A 17,430-nucleotide genomic window follows, 5' to 3' on the forward strand; every position below is an offset into this window, starting at 1 on the left:
AATCTTGATTTATTCAGTTGGGCTGCCTACGAATCCAATGGCTTAACTTCACTTAATGAATAGTGTGTGTAAGCACCCATTGCAAATGAAGAACTAGCAGAACAATACACCTTACCTGGAATTTGTCTAACAGTTCTAACTTTACATCTGGTCCGCATCGCTCTCACTAAACGCCTTGTTATTATTGAAACAAACCCACAAAAAAATAGGCCTTTAATCCGTGATTTGCTCCACAAAATGTTTGTCTTTCTCCACATCGCTCACCCACTCTTAGAATCAGAATCGCAAAGACGATAATATAACTGTTTTCTCAAGAACTGGACTGTTTTCGTCTCGTGTAACGTGAAAGTAGATGTATTTATTTGACACATGCAGGCTGTGAACTTCTATCACTGCGTGTATTTGCATATGGCAGACGTACAAGACAAGACGACCAATCAGACGGCAATGGATGCTTCTGGTTTTGCACATTGGAAACAAACGCAATGCTAGCTTCCAACGCAGTCTATAAGGCGTGTTATGTACCAGGCGGAGTCTATGACTGGGAATTGAATATAGGCTACCCTGCTTTATTTTAGGAAGCTGTGCATACGCATTGTGCACCATTTTTAATCACCATTCCATAGTTTAAGTGTAAAATAGAATATACACAATGGTATGCGGCGGATTCACCTGTTCCAAGAACTCCCTCTGCGCCCTCAATATTCTCTATGTCGTAAGTAGCCTATGCGGTCTAAATTGCCATATGGTATGAAATGACAGGTTTATGATATGAAAGGTTCGGAAAATATTGATATACGCAGCGGTCTCAGTCCTTATCAGATCAACCTATAAAATGTCACCTGTATTACGTATTCGTTGAAATAGTTGAACTAACACTTGTGCGCGTGTTCATTTTTGAATTAGTCTATTGTTCGTCTATAGACCATCCCATCCCGGCTTTATAAGTTATGACATTATATATTTAAGGTATTGGGTTACTTGTTCCACTGCCAAAACATAAACGACTGCTGGCAGCGCTGAAAGCTGCTGCCTATTTGTAGTAGGCGAAACCGGCCTTATCATATGTTCTGTTACGCTTAACATGCGTCGAAATTGTGTGGTTATGTGTTGCATAGGTAAAACCGCTATGTTTATAAAACAGAACCGTGATGCAGTAGTCAGACATACCGAAAATGGCATGACCTACTTGAGATGATGGTGATGTGATCCGTTGCGAGCTGGATGCCACACCATAGCCTAGTGGCTATAGGGCTATAGGTTAAAATGAATCTTGTCCCTAGTAGTCTAGCTATAGGTTATCTTTTAAGACTCGAAAGAATCTTGTACAAATTCTATTCTTCCATTGTTAACATGCGTGATGATGTTCATATCGTGAACAGTGGCCTACTTTATACTTTTTACTTGTCAATAATAAACATTAGTCTTGGCATACAGACTGCAAGCACAACAGTAGATGAATCCGTTTGAAATTTTCGTGGCTATTTTGAAAATAATCAAAAATATCCAAACAAAGTTTGATGTAGGCACTTTTCAAATAGGCTAATTCCAATATGCAAAAACTTCTCAACAGCTTGATAGTTTTTAAAATGTAGCCAGCAGTTTGATATATATATATTTTTGGATTTGTATTTTTGTATGTGTATTTTTATTTTTTTGCTAGACCTATTGCATTGTATTATTTTCTAATTGAATACAAACTTTTTCATTACTAATAATCAGCAGCTGAATTTCTTAGTATTTAATATGTCCACCTTTTGCTGGCAATGTGTACTCAAGCTGGCATGAGTGCAAAACCTGATGATTCATGTTATCCCAGTATTATTTGACATTTGATGTTCCAAAGAGCATCTTGTGATGTTACTGAATGGTTGGCTTTTGTTAGTCTTCAAGTGCCTCAATAAATGTTCAATGGGGTTGAGGTCAGGTGATTGTGGATTGTCCAGCACTTCTTGCTCTTCTTTGGTCTTTCGAGTAGTTCTGGCAAAGCTTTGAAGTAACTTTAATTTGTTTACATTTTTTTCAAAATCCTAAAACATTCTGTTTATTTCCAGGATTACATGAAAAAAAAAAACTCAGATTGTCAATGTGGTCTCAGACTTTTGGACCCCACTGTATGTGCTCCAAGCAGTGGTGCTGGGCACAGAGTAACCCAAATGGCATGCAGCCTCCTTTGCACCTCTGTGGAGACTGGGGACTGCTTTTTTCCCCTTTGCTCTCCTGAAGAGTGCATGCACAGCAAAGCTATCTACATTAATAATGTGAGGCAGCTGGAACCACCCCAAACACATCAAGCAGAAGTATGATGCTTAATGCATCAATATATGCCCTGTGTGTGTAAGCTAGTGAGGAATTGAGTTGAGTTCATTGTGCGTGCTTTTAGTGTGTAATTTGTTTTGTGACAGGTATTTCAGTCAATAAGAGAATTATTAATTATTTTTATATAATACAGTCAAATGCAACCTCTCTCTAGCAAACAGTGTCTAACTCTTTCTGCCTCTCCCTCTTTTACTCTCATCTACAGTCTGTTTTCTCCATTCTTCTTGCTACCTCTTTTCCATTTGGCTTTGCTGACCAGTGTCAGAGCTGCCCTGTTCCGCCAGTCATACATATTGTCAGTCCTGACATATGGCTGTTAAATCAGGCCTTAAATTTGGCCTTCATTGTCATCAGACTCAGGTGCTGTCTGGTCTGCTAATTGAAGATGTACCACTACCTTACCCAGGGCATTGTGCACCTTTTGCAGTGCTGTGCCAAGTTTTCCAGTGTATTGTATAGTTCTACCATTCTGTGTAGCACATTTCACTCACTTGAAAACTTGTGGCAGGAGTTCTGTAATGTATCGTTCCTCTGATAATTTGTTACAGGGATATACTGGAGTTTGTATTGTATTATTGTACACTCGATGGGACTAGCTCCAGTGCCATTCTCAGTTCTGTGCTGCCCTTGTTTTTCAGATGGTGAGCCTGCTCATGATTGGCATTGCCTCCTGGGGGAAGTGGTTTGGACTGGTGTCTAGTTTCCAGGTGGTTGGCGGAGTCATAGGAGTGGGTGTGTTCCTCTTCTTTGTGGCACTGGTAGGACTCATTGGAGCCATGAGGCATCACCAAGTGTTGCTTTTCTTTGTATCCTTTATAATGGAAGAAGCATCAGTGAACATATTTAACCGCGTCAGCATAATGTTGATTAATTGGCATTACGATTAATGTTTTTTATTATTAACAACAATTTTCCTGGAAGTACTCTTTCTTATTTTATAAAAAGTGTGTAGCTATTAGGTAACAGGTTTCCATATAATTCTCTATAACGGTGTCAGAATAAAAAATGTCTACAGGCTTTTCATAGATCAAAGCTAATAGCCATATTACTTACATTCTAAAACATGTTTTGATTTCTGCATGTATGTGTGTTTTGGAAAACAGTGAACCAGTTTCTGATTAACAGGACCATCGTTTGTTGACCATCATTGGTGTTCGCAGGACCTTCTCACTCAGCTATAATTGTCTGACAGTTGACATTTCCCACTATCATGGTCCATTGTGGAACATTTTCATTATTTATCATGTGTAGTCCATGCATATACTTGGTAGTAAAGTACAAAGAGTAATTGTATGTATTGTTTTGTCATCTGCTTCTATTGTGCTTCTATCATTGCTATGTCGCCTTTTAATTTCCCTGAAAAGCACAAGACTGGTTATTTGAGAAGATTTTGTCTATACTATACACATTTGGATAAATCGGTCTCTTTGGCAGTTGGTGTGTGGTTTGCATATCCTTACACATACCACTTAGCATAACTGTCATTTTCAAACGTATATAAGGTTTTAGCCAGTACAATGTTGCCTTCAAGCTTGTTCCAGAGAAAAGCAGCTAAAAAAGAGCTAATTAGCATAGTAAACCACTTATTGCAAAGAGAACTTTATTTGGGAAAACCTTTCTCAAAATATTTTGTGTGTAGGCATAGGAGAAGTGAAATTATGAAGTTTCATTTACTTGTACATAATATTAATAGTTTTGAAATGATAAATATGGTAAGAAGTACAGATTATATGCTTTTGTACAGTCATTATGGCACGGCCCAGTGTGCTTCCTTTACGGTGGTCTCAGTACATGATTATCCTCTTCATGGTGTTTGTGGTGCAGTTCTCTGTGTCCTGTGCTTGCCTGGCCATCAATAAAGACCAGCAGGTATGTGCCATTAATTCATACCTTGGACATTCATTAGGAGTAATTCATTAGACACAGACTCACTCTTAACATTGCACATGGCCATTTTGTTGCACAAATACTTCTGAAATTTAAGGGAAAAACACAACACAGTTCCATAATATTTTCACTCACTGGAAGAGTACTGCATTAAATAAAGGTGGTCTGCCTCCTCTTAGTGTGGTTTTAGAAGCACACTACTTTTGAGTTCACCCCGCAAATGAATTCATGCTGTCCTCTATTTTTCAGCCAGTGTTCTCTAGAGCATTACATATCAAACAATTAATGAACATGAACATCTGTTGGAAGAATTTATTAATCAAGTGAAAAATAAAGGCTGATGCATTTTGTGAGTCAGGTTTCCCTTGATTTAATAAATTATTCAAAGAATAGTGCTGTTCTGTCCTTTCATAATGGCTTACATTTATTTTCACAATTTGACAATAAATAGGCAATTTCTCCTGTTGGCTTAAATTTATTTGCACCATTTGACAATAGACATAAATATTCAGGCTGTCAGTCTGCCTGCATCACATGGTAATAATCAGTATCCTTCACACTATCTCTCTCTTTCTCTCTCTCTCATGAAGAGCAATCTCCTGGAAGTGGGATGGAATAGCTCTCAAATCACACAGAAAGATGTAGAGAAGACTCTCAACTGCTGCGGCTTTTCTTCTGTTAACTACAACGGGACTTGTGATGCTGTAAGACGTGACTCTTCCCTCTTGCAGATGCCCACAGAGATGTTGATTCTTCAGAGCCATCAGCTGACTTTTCTGCTTTCTTCTCTTTCTCGCACCTCAGCCCTGTTTCTCCAACCACTTGTGTGCCACATGTGCAGTTAAGATTCAGGAGCATGCCGGGGAGGTGCTGCGTTTTGTTGGCGGGGTCGGTCTCTTCTTCAGCTTCACAGAGGTGAAGGACCATCCCCGGAACATGAGCCTCAGCGCACATTTCTACCTATTTGGATTTTTATACGGAAAAGATTGAATTCTGGAGTGTTTTGTAATAGTTCATTACATTCTGAGGAGAAGAAAGATATAGAGCTGCTGGAAAAGGTTCAGAGAAGGGCAACCAGATTGATTCCATGTATAAAAGATAAAAGTTATCAGGAAAAACTTCTCTATAAGTTTAGTAAAATGAGAGTTGGGGTGATTTGATTGAGGCTTCATCAATTAATTAATTAATTAATTAATTAATTAATTAAAGGAATCAACTACTGGCAATTCTTCAGGGTGAGTTTAGTTAGCAGAACGAGGGATCATGAATGGAAATTGGCAAAGGACAAATTCAGCGCAGACATTTTGAAGTATTTTCTCACACAGAGTGGTCACTGTGTGGAATAACTTACCAGGACATGTAGTGGAGGCTAGGTGTTTTCAAGACCAGGCATGATATGGTGCTTAGGTTCTATTTAGCTTTTATGCAAACTAAGCAGTAGGTACACTTTAGTGTTAGGAAAAGGTGAGCATTGCTTGACTGAATGGCCTGTTCTCACCATGATGTTATATTATGTAATTTGTTGCATTTATATAATGCTCTTCTCACACTCAAAGTGCTTTACGTGATGAGGGGGAAACTCGCCTCAACCACCACCAATGTGCAGCACTCACATGGGTTATGCACAGCAGCCATTTTGTGCCAGAATGCTCACGGCACATCAGCTGGAGAGGTGAAGAGGGAGAGAAAAATATTTAGCCAGTTAAATCCGTGGGTGATTAGATAGCAGGTTGAGAGAGCCTGGTTGGGGACCTTGAGGAACCACCTACTCTTTGCAATGAGTGTCATTGGATTTTTAATGACTACAGTGAGTCAGGACCTTGGTTTAATGTCTTATCTGAAAGATGGTGTCACCATCACTGTTTTTTTTTTACTACTGACGCACCAACCACTACCAGCAGTAGGATGTTGTAGTTGGTAGCCAATTCTAGGTCTTTATGGTGACAGGTGGGAATGGGCTGTGGTTTGCCACAGTAAACACAAGATTACTGTTGTATCACAGAAACCACAAGAACATGGTGACGCCTTGCATTGTATTATAATGGTACTGAATGCACATAAGTGTAAAGATAACATAGGTAACATAAGTTCACATAGGTTGATATTTAGGGGAAATATCTGGCTTTCAAAGTTTCAATTTACCATTCCTTTATTGAAGCATAATGTCATCTCATCTGAATCAATTATTATTCTACTTATCTTAATTAGTCATATTCACCTTCACATTTATTTCACACTGAAAATGTACAGTATGACTGATTAATCATTTTTGTTTTTGTTTCAGATATTGGGTGTGTGGCTAACATACAGGTATCGGAATCAGAAGGATCCTCGTGCAAATCCCAGTGCTTTTCTCTAATCAGATCAGCATTCACTTTTAAAAACAAATAACTGCACTATATTTATGACTACTGCAAATGTCTTTACAAACAAGCACCTATTTGAACGAGCATTGAGGTGGGTGAATTGAAGCATTTGGTCATCAGTAGTGTGTCTGCTTTTAAATTGAGTGAACTGCTGTCCAGCTCTGTGTTCAAGTGCTTAATAGAGGCCTCCAAAATACTCTAAATTTCAGATATATGTTTTTATAAGGCCCTGATGTATTTCTAAGGGAACTGTTAAACTTTGGCCCTCAAAATTAAATCCAGTATATTCTTAATGAAACACTGCTGTATCACAAAATGGCACTCCTATGATTAAGACTTATATAATCATATAATATATTATATATACCTGCTGATTTGATAGGATGTCCTTGTAGGAACATATACCTAACTGAAGTATAATGTTAAAATAAATAATGTTCAATCAAATTAAACAAATTGCAGTTTAAACATTCACTCAGATTTTTTCAGTGTTGAATAGCCTTTTCCATGTTGCATTTAAAGTTTTGGTCTGATTGTTTTTGCTTTTTTACACAGGTAATATGCTTTTGCACATTCATTTGAAATGAACTGACCATTCAGTCTAATCATCTGTGGATTGTTGCTATTGCAAACCGTAACAAAGCAATAATAGAATTTAACTGTAAAAACAGTGTAATTTAGAGAACTTTAGTTTTATTTAAAGACAAAATAGGAATCAAATTATGAATGAGTCTGCTTTAGTAAAAAGCTTTAATATTATGCAATGCAAGACCTTTTATGTTTAGCTTATGGTTTCTGAACTGTGTCTGCAGTATCAGTTTCACCTTGACTTCGTTGTGTGTGTGTGTGTGTGCTTGATTTCTATGTGCATGCATATATCAAAATCTATGCCTACATCTGGCAGTTTTGTGGATGGTGTACTCAAATGTTTGTAACAATAAACAAAGAATATAATATGTTGTTTCATTAACATTAGTTCACATGTGACTGCACTGTAGTTCACTGTTTGTGTTTGTTATGCATCCGAAAAATTAAAATATCAGGGAATCTTTTCTTTGAGATAAGAATGCTGTCTGGGACAATTGCTATAAACATGATGAGACTGCTTTGTTGTTTTTATTTTTCTTATCCATTTACATGAAAATGCTGCTCCCTGGTGTCTGAAACTGGATATATTTTTCATTTGATTGTGGAAAGCAGAGCTGATGTGTGTGAGTTTACTAAAGACTGACCTGTGCAAATGTAATAAGGTAATACTCCACACCTTCTGCAAATAATTAACATATTGCTATACTGGTGGAGGAAAATAGAGGAAAATTAATGGTAGAAACTTCCAAACGAACCATGAACCATGACAGTGCAGACAAACAGTTCTGGGCAGTGAATCCTGAGGATTTGTTGTCATGAGGGTCCCTTTCCCTGGCTGTTCAGTCTGCCAGTTACCTTTCAATTCAACAAGTAAAGGCACTTGCCATCACCTGTACAAGATAGACCAATTGTTGCACTTGAATTAGTGTTTAAATGTTTTCTTCACTAATACAATTTGAGAAATAAAGTTTTGAATTCCTGAATAATGAGTTTTGAAGGCATTGCTTCTGTATCCTTGACCATGATCACTGTTGCAGTACTGGATGTACAGTTTTAAACTCAGTAAAGTCAAAGAACTGAAACATTTAACACTATCCTACCCCTACCTACCTACTTCTGATCAGTAGCATGACATCATCTTTCCTTATTCCTACAAAGTCTGTAGTGATCTATTTTTGTCATATAGAACCTATAAACCTCTATAACCTAAAACTGTTTTGTTGTTTTTTATTAAATATGAGCAAATACGTAAATGTAAAGTTTTTATTCAACACCTAGTCTACTTTTCTCTTTTTATTTATTCACACCCTTTCTTGTTATAATGCCCTATCGTACCTTTAAAGCAATTGAAAAGTCTTGCAGGAAAACCAACACAGCTTTAATTCATGTTTGAGATCTGGCCCTCTTTTCACTCTGCAAATAGTTGTAGCCATTATACAGAGGCAGCACAATCAAACACTGGAATTCCTGAAATACTCATACAGCCAGTTCACTGAGTGTGACAAGGATCCTGCTAAATCTAGCTGCAGACCATGTTTTTCTAGAATTAACAGTGCAATTATCAACAAGTAATTGTCATTCTCTGAAGCACATGACTGAGGACAGATGAACCAAGTGCAACCAGGGAGTAAGCAGAATATTCAGCTCAGGGCAGACCAAACAGCCAGTGGTCAATTGCCGGCAGACAGTTACAGCAGGAATAATCAGAGGCGTGGTCGATGTCACAAGTGAGAGTCCAAACACAGTAACACAGTCCAATAAGGCAAATATACAGAGGGTGATCCAGAAATCAATAACCAAAAGTCCAATCAGTTTATGTGTCCTGCAAGGCTTGTAACACAGGAAAAGGTAACTGAAGCATCAGTTCAGTCTAAGGAAATCTTTAATGAATTTAGTTAGAGAATGACATGAGAATATTGTGTTTGTGATAGAAAGTCAAAATTTATTTCTGTTACTTCAGACTGCAAATGAATCTCTTGAACATACATACCACCATGGTACAAATACATAAATAACCAGTTTTTATGTACAGGTGCACAGCCCAAATAAATATCAAAGCATTTCTTAACAGGGAATATGTTGCTTTAATACTAACAGGACTCAAATGTAGACAAATATATTTTTTATAAAAATTGGTTTTAACAGGAAAGATGACATTGCAGTTATAAGACCTACATGAAAATATGACAGTCCAGTGCTTTTGCTTCACAGCTCTGTCTTAAGCAGCTTCTTGGCTGCTTGCATATTGGCAAACACTGAGGAGGAAAAAGAAGAACAAGTAATGAGTCTGTGTCCTCCTGAAAAGGGCTAGAGCTGTATTCTAGGACATATCTTTAGGCTTTAAAGTTAATTCTATTGTATTACCACATTGGTCGTGTTTACTATTTTTAAAATGTTCTTTTAGATTTCTTTGCTATACAATAATGATAACAAGATGATTACACTTACCTTGTTTTATGTCAGTCGGTTCATATGCGTACATACGGTTTGAATATCTTCCTGTGATATCAGCTCTTACAGTGAGAGAAGGGTCTGAAAATAGTTGCAGAAGAGAGAGGGGGGAAAACAGAGAGCATTTCATTGAATGCTTTATTGCAACACATAGCAAATGTGCATATTTGATGCTTCAATTCAGTGTATGCACTCTTACATTGGCTATCATGATGATCAGAAATGGTATGGTATATAAATATAATCATTTCCACTGGTGACACTCACAGTGACAATCACTTACCAACAAAAATGATCCTGGGGACATACTGGCCATCAGGATAGAGATGCTGATCTACAGTTTCAAACTGTTAGGGGGGGAAACATATTCATAAACATATATTGTGCATATTCTAGTCACAAAATGTGTCTTTTGCCATGTTAAAATGATCTCTTAATACTGAAAGTATTATGCATCATTGTACACTAACCACAAGGTTCAAAAGGATGAAGTCCTCATCTGCCATTTTCTGAATTTCTTTGTTGTTGGCAAACACCTGCTTAAGAGCTTGAACCATATAACACACAAGTCATTATTTAGCATTCAATAAAACATTACTTTTACTTTTTCGTAAAATAAATACACTCCTAATATTACATGATACACAGAAAAGTCAGACTACACAAAAGGAGGCTTATTAGAGTCTGAGTGTTAAAATGCACATCTTACCCTGGCTGTGGGGACAATCATCCAGGTGAAAGATGACCATTAGGGGCTTGTTACTGCAGAAATAGATTTGTTTAGTATTTATTCATTTCACTGTACACCAACACATTTTAGCTGACATTTTAAGATTATGTAGCACTCACCTGGCATGGGATTTGTACAGTGCTTCTTCATAGGTCTGACACCAGATTAGCTGGTCTCCCCACCCTGGTAAAAACAGAGGGAATGAGGAAAGAGCAGCACAAATGCAAATATGTAATATGGAAATATGTATATCTAAGGAAAAAATGTGTTTGCTGAGCAAATGCATTTTAAAAAGTCTGCATTTTCCGTTTCAATTCCCAGTGTCCATTAGTCATGGCCATGGAGTTGGACAAAAATATATACCAAATTGATAGACTACACATGTATTGAACATAATGTATCTGTGAAAACATAGACAGCAGATGATTACTGACGCGTAAGGTACCTCTAGATAGTGTCTGAGGGACCCTCTTCTGAGCCTGGGGTGTGGACTTTTCAGGTTTTCCCCAAGAAGATGAGACAGCCACCAGGACCAAGAGTACAGACATGAACCCCTTCATCATCACTGCAGCTTTCTGAAAGAAAAAGAAAAAACTGAAAATGTTACACCATAACATACATGCCACACATTCACATATGGTGCTTCACACATCCTGCACTGAAAAGTCTCAGGCATATTGTAAATGGCATGTTAAATGCTTGATAAAAACAAATGACATGCAAAGACTAACCATAGATACAGACAGTATGTGAATAGTGAATTAAAAAAATGAAAGCACTGTGGCATAAGTGTTGATTTTTGCCAGTATACTTTGAAAGCTGTGTAAAAGAAAGATCTCTTACCTGTTTGCCGGGTAGCCTTGTCTTCTCTCAGATTTTAAGTCCAGGTCCAGGTTGTCGTCAACTTACCTGTTCCGTATTTATACACCTGCTCACCTACTGGCCCCTCCCCTCTCTCCTGCTGGAATGTATGCGCATACTGCTTATACTCTTGATCTGAACATTTACAGTTTTTGCTTTTTTGTAGTTATATATATATATATTAACTCACTAAGATCTGACATATCACATACTATTTGCTTTTTAAGCAAAAAGTTCTTGGGTTGTCATATTATGTTTTTGCATTCATCCGATATTGGTTAAGGACTCGTCAGCCTACTTTCTTTGATACAAGGATGTGTCAGCACAAGGATGTGTCACAATGCTGATGAGTCTAATTGCTATTGGTCCAGGTCAGAAAGAACCAGTTATTTTATGATGGTTATGAGTCTTCTCCTATTAGTATTATTATTATTATTATGATGATGATGATGATGATAATAAAAAAATATATCAAAAAATTTAATAAAGCAAAACTGTTTATTGATTTTTTTTATATATTACACACTAGCATTAAAATAAGCCAATAATTATTGCAATCATAATTTTACCTATATTTGAAATAAAAACATATCTGCACGTCATATTGCCATTGTTATTCAATCCCTTGAAACATTACTTATAATGTATGATGTATGTAATAAATATTTTTGCATGTTAACATTACCATATTTACTTATTAACAATAATATAAATGGTAAATTATCTAAATAATAATAGTAATAATAAAAACATCATATGTTGATAATATAACATAATCAGCAATATTATATATTAATGCTTCATAACAATAATGCTCTCCATGTTCAGCATTTGTAAGAACTATTCAAATGAGGTTTGCAAACAAGAACAGTGGAACTTTCCTTTATGTTCACAGTAGTGGCATGAGTAAACATCCCATATATCATTCCCAGCTGCTCCAGTGATCCGGGTGAATGGGTGGGTTTATTTACAGAACCAGGTGTGGGATCAGGACCGTTTCTACTGTGAAGCGGGCCACAATTCTAATGGTAAATGAGAAAATAGCCATTTTACATGCAAAGTAACATCAACACAGCCCAGACAGGACACATCCTGTAACTGTCACTTTGTTAATTACCCTCATTCAGTAGAGCCCCCCCAAAGCAATATGTAACATTACTTTTTAATTAATTTCACAAAAATGCATAAGTTATTCCATTAACATTTGCGTGAGATATTTTTCATTTTAAATGTATTTGTTAGTGGGATTTATCGAAGATGGAAAAATAAGACACCATAAGGTTTAAAAGATAAAGGATTATCAGCACTTTGCCATACAATTATCACTCTATATTTATGTCTGACTAAAAATGTAACTCTTGAAACAAATTCTGTAAGTATGCGAAAAGTAAAATATGGATATACTTTGCCAATCGGGGACCATGTCAATTGCCTTGAGGAGGCTATTTTCATAAATATATCCAACCAAATACACTGTGGGTAAGGCTTTTTTCATCAAAACCACTTCAGTTCCCTTTCAGTAGTAAATTGTGAGAGGTAGACCTCACATTACACAAAACTGCTTTATTATCTTTCTCGCACCTCAGCCCTGTTTCTCCAACCACTTGTATGCCGCATGTGCAGTTAAGATTCAGGATCATGCTGGGGAGGTGCACAAACATGTGAATTTACTTCACCCAATAAAAACACAGTTTTATTTAAACCAGTGTGGTCAAATCTTAATCTGGATATAACTACTCCTCTCTTCTGCTTTGCCCTTTTACACTCTGTGCTCTAACAGACTTTTGTACCCTATAGTATATTCTAGCCTTACTGTCCTCATCCCACTTTTCCTGCCAGCATTACAATATTTTCTTTTTAATTATTGCTTTACCTTCCCCTATTCCAAATGCTATATTAATTATGTGTGTCATATTTAGTGATCTTTTTGCCATCCTGTCTGCAATTTCATTACCCTCTAATCCCACATGTGTAGGTACCCAAAAAAATTTTTTTTCTATTCCCATTCTGTGGAAATAAATAAATAAACATTGAAACATTTCATATATTAGGTCTTCCCTAATTGAGTGCATCATCTGTAGGGTAACTGCTGCAGAATCGAAGCACAGCACCACCCTGTCTGGTCACACTTCGTCCACCCATTGGAGACTAACAATCACTGCCATCATCTCAGCTGTATAAACTGGTCATTTATCAAAAATTTGCTTTCCTATGTGTATTTTAAATTGTGAAATATATAATCATATTCCAAAATTTGATCTTTTGATCAATGTAGGTAGGTAGTTAGAATATTTGTTTATTATATGCTGGTTTGCATAGTATCCTATTTCATGTTCCGCACAATTTTTCTTTAGTTCCAGGATACTAAAATCAACTTTAGCCTTAGGGAAGAGCCATGGGTGAATATTAGTTCGCCATGGGCGAATCCAATATATTAGAGTCAGTTTGTCTCTCCTGAGCTCTAGTGGGATTTCCCCTGATTCTACTAACACGGCATTACATGGCGTTGATCTCATTGCACCAATGCTAAGCCTCAAGGCTTTGCTTTGCATTCTATTAATTCTGCTTAAGTACAATTTAGCTGCTGCCCCATGAACAAAACACCCATGGTCAATTGCTGATCTCATTAAAGTCCTATATATATATATAAATATATATATATATATATATATATATATTTATATTATATTATATTAATGCCTGTGTATCTGCTCCCCATGTATATCCAGATATAGCCCTCATTAAATGTATTACCTTTTTACATTTAGTTTCTAGTTTTTCAACATGTGTATTCCATGTACATCTCTCATCTACCCAAATTCCCAAATATTTAAATTCCTTTACTTTTTCCATTGGTTGTCCATATAAACGAAGACACTGTTCTTCTATCTTTGTCTTTCTCGTTAAGTACACGTCATTCCACACCTGCATGCAGTAGGTAACTTCTAATGCTGAACATGGCCGGTGCGCCCTCTCGTGGTCTAGAGAGGTAAAACCCAGAATTTCCATGTGTAGACTGGGGAAACCATGATACAACCAGATTGATTCTGCGTATAAAAGACTTAAGATGCTGAATCTTTTTGGCTTAGTAAAAAAAAAGAGACTAAGGGGTCATTTGATTGAGGCTTTTAAATGTATTAATTCATTCCTTAAATGGTAAACGGTTGGCATTTATATAGCACCTTTATCCAAAGTGCTATACAATTAATGCTTCTCATCACCCATTCATACATACATTCACACACCAAAGGCGATTCACTGCCATGCAAGGTACCAACCAGTTCATCAGGAGCCATTGGGGATTAAGTGCCTTGCTCCGGGACACTTTGACACACCCCAAATATTTCTTATTTTAAATGTATTTGTTAATAGATTATAAGACATGTTTTAAGAGATACCAAGGATTATCAGCACTTTACCATACAATTACCACTCCATATTTATATCTGACTAAAAATGTAACTTTAAACTTTACCTTTAAAGGGATCAACGACAGGCAATTCTTCAGGGTGAGTTTGGTTAGCAGAACGAGGGGGCATAAATAGAAATTGGCAAAGAACAAATTGCGCACAGACATTATTTTTTCACACAGAGTGGTCAAAGCACTCACATAGGTGATGCACAGCAGCCATTTTGTGCCAGAATGCTCATGGCACATCAGCTGGAGAGGTGGAGAGGGAGAGAACAATATTTAGCCCTGCGATGGACTGGCGACCTGTCCAGGCCCAATGTATGCTGGGATTCCTGCCTTTCGCCCAATGTATGGTGGGATAGGCTCCAGCGCCCCTGAGACCCTGTTCAGGATAAGCAGGTTAAGATAATGGATGGATGGATCTTTAATGACTACATTGAGTCAAGATCTTGGTTTAATGTCTCATCTGAAAGATAGGGTCCCCATCACTGTTTTGTTTATTCATCCAGTTTGCCCCATACCCACCAACACCACTTACAGCTGCAACTTGGTTGTTCTAGTTGTTAGCCAATAACTAACCATTTCTAGGTCTTTATGGTAACAGTTGGCAATGTTTTTTCACAGAAACCACAAGAACACGGTGAAGCCTTGCATTGTATTATAATGCTACTTAATGCACATAGGTGTAAAGATAACATAGGTAACATAAGTTCACATAGGTTGATATTTAGGAGAAATATCAGGCATTCAAAGTTTCAATTCACCATTCCTGTATTGAAGCATAATGTCATCTCATTTGAATCAATTATTATTCTACTTATCTTAATTAATTATATTCACCTTCACATTTCTTTCACACTGAAAATGTACAGTATGACTGATTAATCATTTTTGTTTTTGTTTCAGATATTGGGTGTGTGGCTAACATACAGGTATCGGAATCAGAAGGATCCTCGTGCAAATCCCAGTGCTTTTCTCTAATCAGATCAGCATTCACTTTTAAAAACAAATAACTGCACTATATTTATGACTACTGCAAATGTCTTTACAAACAAGCACCCATTTGAACGAGCGTTGAGGTGGGTGAATTGAAGCATTTGGTCATCAGTAGTGTGTCTGCTTTTAAATTGAGTGAACTGCTGCCCAGCTCTGTGTTCAAGTGCTTAATAGAGGCCTCCAAAATACTCTAAATTTCAGATATATGTTTTTATAAGGCCCTGATGTATTTCTAAGGGAACTGTTAAACTTTGGCCCTCAAAATTCAATCAAGTGTATTTTTAATGAAACACTGCTGTATCATGGCACAATTATGATTAAGACAGTGATATATACCTGCTGATTGGATAGGATGTCCTTGTAGGAACATACACCTAACTGAAGTATAATGTTATCTATAAAATAAATAATGTTCAATCAAATTAAACAAATTTGTGTTACAGTGTTACATAGCCTTTTCCATGTTGCATTTAAAGTTTTGGTCTGATTGTTTTTGCTTCTTTACACAGGTAATATGCTTTTGCACATTCATTTGAAATGAACTGACCATTCAGTCTAATCATCTGTGGATTGTTGCTATTGCTAACCGTAACAAAGCAATAATAGAATTTAACTGTAAAAACAGTGTAATTTAGAGAACTTTAGTTTTATTTAAAGACAAAATAGGAATCAAATTATGAATGAGTCTGCTTTAGTAAAAAGCTTTAATATTATGCAATGCAAGACCTTTTATGTTTAACTTATGGTTTCTGAACTGTGTCGCAGTATTCATGTCACAGTTTCACCTTGACTTCGTTGTGTGTGTGTGTGTGCTTGATTTCTATGTGCATGCATATATCAAAATCTATGCCTACTTCTGGCAGTTTTGTGGACGGTGTACTCAAATGTTTGTAACAATAAACAAAGAATTGAATAGGTTGTTTCATTAACATTAGTTCACATGTGATAGCACTGTAGTTCACTGTCAGTGTTTGTTATGCAGCCGAAAAAGTAAAATATCAGGGAATCTTTGTTGTCATGAGGGTCCCTTTCCCTGGCTGTTCAGTCTGCCAGTTACCTTTCAATTCAACAAGTAAAGGCACTTGCCATCACCTGTACAAGACAGACCAATTGTTGCACTTGAATTAGTGTTTAAATGTTTTCTTCACTAATACAATTTGAGAAATAAATTTTTGAATTCCTGAATAATGAGTTTTGAAGGCATTGCTTCTGTATCCTTGACCATGATCAATGTTGCAGTACTGGATGTACAGCTTTAAACTCAGTAAAGTCAAAGAACTGAAACATTTAACACTACCCTACCCCTACCTACCTACTTCTGATCAGTAGCATGACATCATCTTTCCTTATTCCTACAAAGTCTACAGTGATCTATTTTTGTCATATAGAACCTATAAACCTCTATAACCTAAAACTGATTTGTTGTTTTTTATTAAATATGAGCAAATACGTAAATGTAAAGTTTTTATTCAACACCTAGTCTACTTTTCTCTTTTTATTTATTCACACCCTTTCTTGTTATAATGCCCTATCGTACCTTTAAAGCAATTGATGAGTCGTGCAGGAAAACCAACACAGCTGTTACTTTAATTCATGTTTGAGATCTGGCCCTCTTTTCACTCTGCAAATAGTTGTAGCCATTATACAGAGGCAGGAATTCCTGAAATACTCGAATAGCCAGTTCACTGAGCGTGACAAGGATCCTGCTATCCTGACTCAGACCATGTTTTTCTGGAACTAGTAGTGCAATTATCAACTCCACGTTTTCAGGGTTAATGTCATTCTCTGAAGCATATAACTTGCTTTCAATTTGCAAAGGC

At 36.7% G+C, this 17,430-nt stretch overlaps 2 protein-coding genes across 2 annotated transcripts; one reads left to right on the forward strand and one right to left on the reverse strand.

Annotated features, from left to right (window-relative positions):
* The first annotated feature begins 433 nt into the window (after positions 1 to 433).
* On the forward strand, positions 434 to 8,372 carry tspan13a (tetraspanin 13a). Its single transcript, XM_061256022.1, has 6 exons — positions 434 to 715; positions 2,958 to 3,125; positions 4,108 to 4,188; positions 4,797 to 4,910; positions 5,011 to 5,121; positions 6,491 to 8,372. The coding sequence occupies exons 1-6, from the start codon at positions 653 to 655 to the stop codon at positions 6,563 to 6,565; spliced, it is 612 nt and encodes a 203-aa protein (XP_061112006.1). The 5' UTR covers positions 434 to 652; the 3' UTR covers positions 6,566 to 8,372.
* Positions 8,373 to 9,076: 704 nt separating this feature from the next.
* Positions 9,077 to 11,250, reverse strand: LOC133138972 (anterior gradient protein 2 homolog). The gene is made up of 8 exons (XM_061258165.1): positions 11,185 to 11,250; positions 10,787 to 10,916; positions 10,461 to 10,524; positions 10,321 to 10,373; positions 10,082 to 10,158; positions 9,895 to 9,958; positions 9,609 to 9,692; positions 9,077 to 9,415 (listed from the first exon to the last, which is right to left on the reverse strand). Exons 2-8 carry the CDS (start codon positions 10,902 to 10,904, stop codon positions 9,366 to 9,368), a joined length of 510 nt encoding a protein of 169 aa, XP_061114149.1. The 5' UTR covers positions 10,905 to 10,916; positions 11,185 to 11,250; the 3' UTR covers positions 9,077 to 9,365.
* Between the last annotated feature and the right edge of the window lie 6,180 nt (positions 11,251 to 17,430).

Source organism: Conger conger, chromosome 1 (assembly GCF_963514075.1).
Source record: "Conger conger chromosome 1, fConCon1.1, whole genome shotgun sequence".
In the NCBI taxonomy this organism is placed as follows: domain Eukaryota; kingdom Metazoa; phylum Chordata; class Actinopteri; order Anguilliformes; family Congridae; genus Conger; species Conger conger.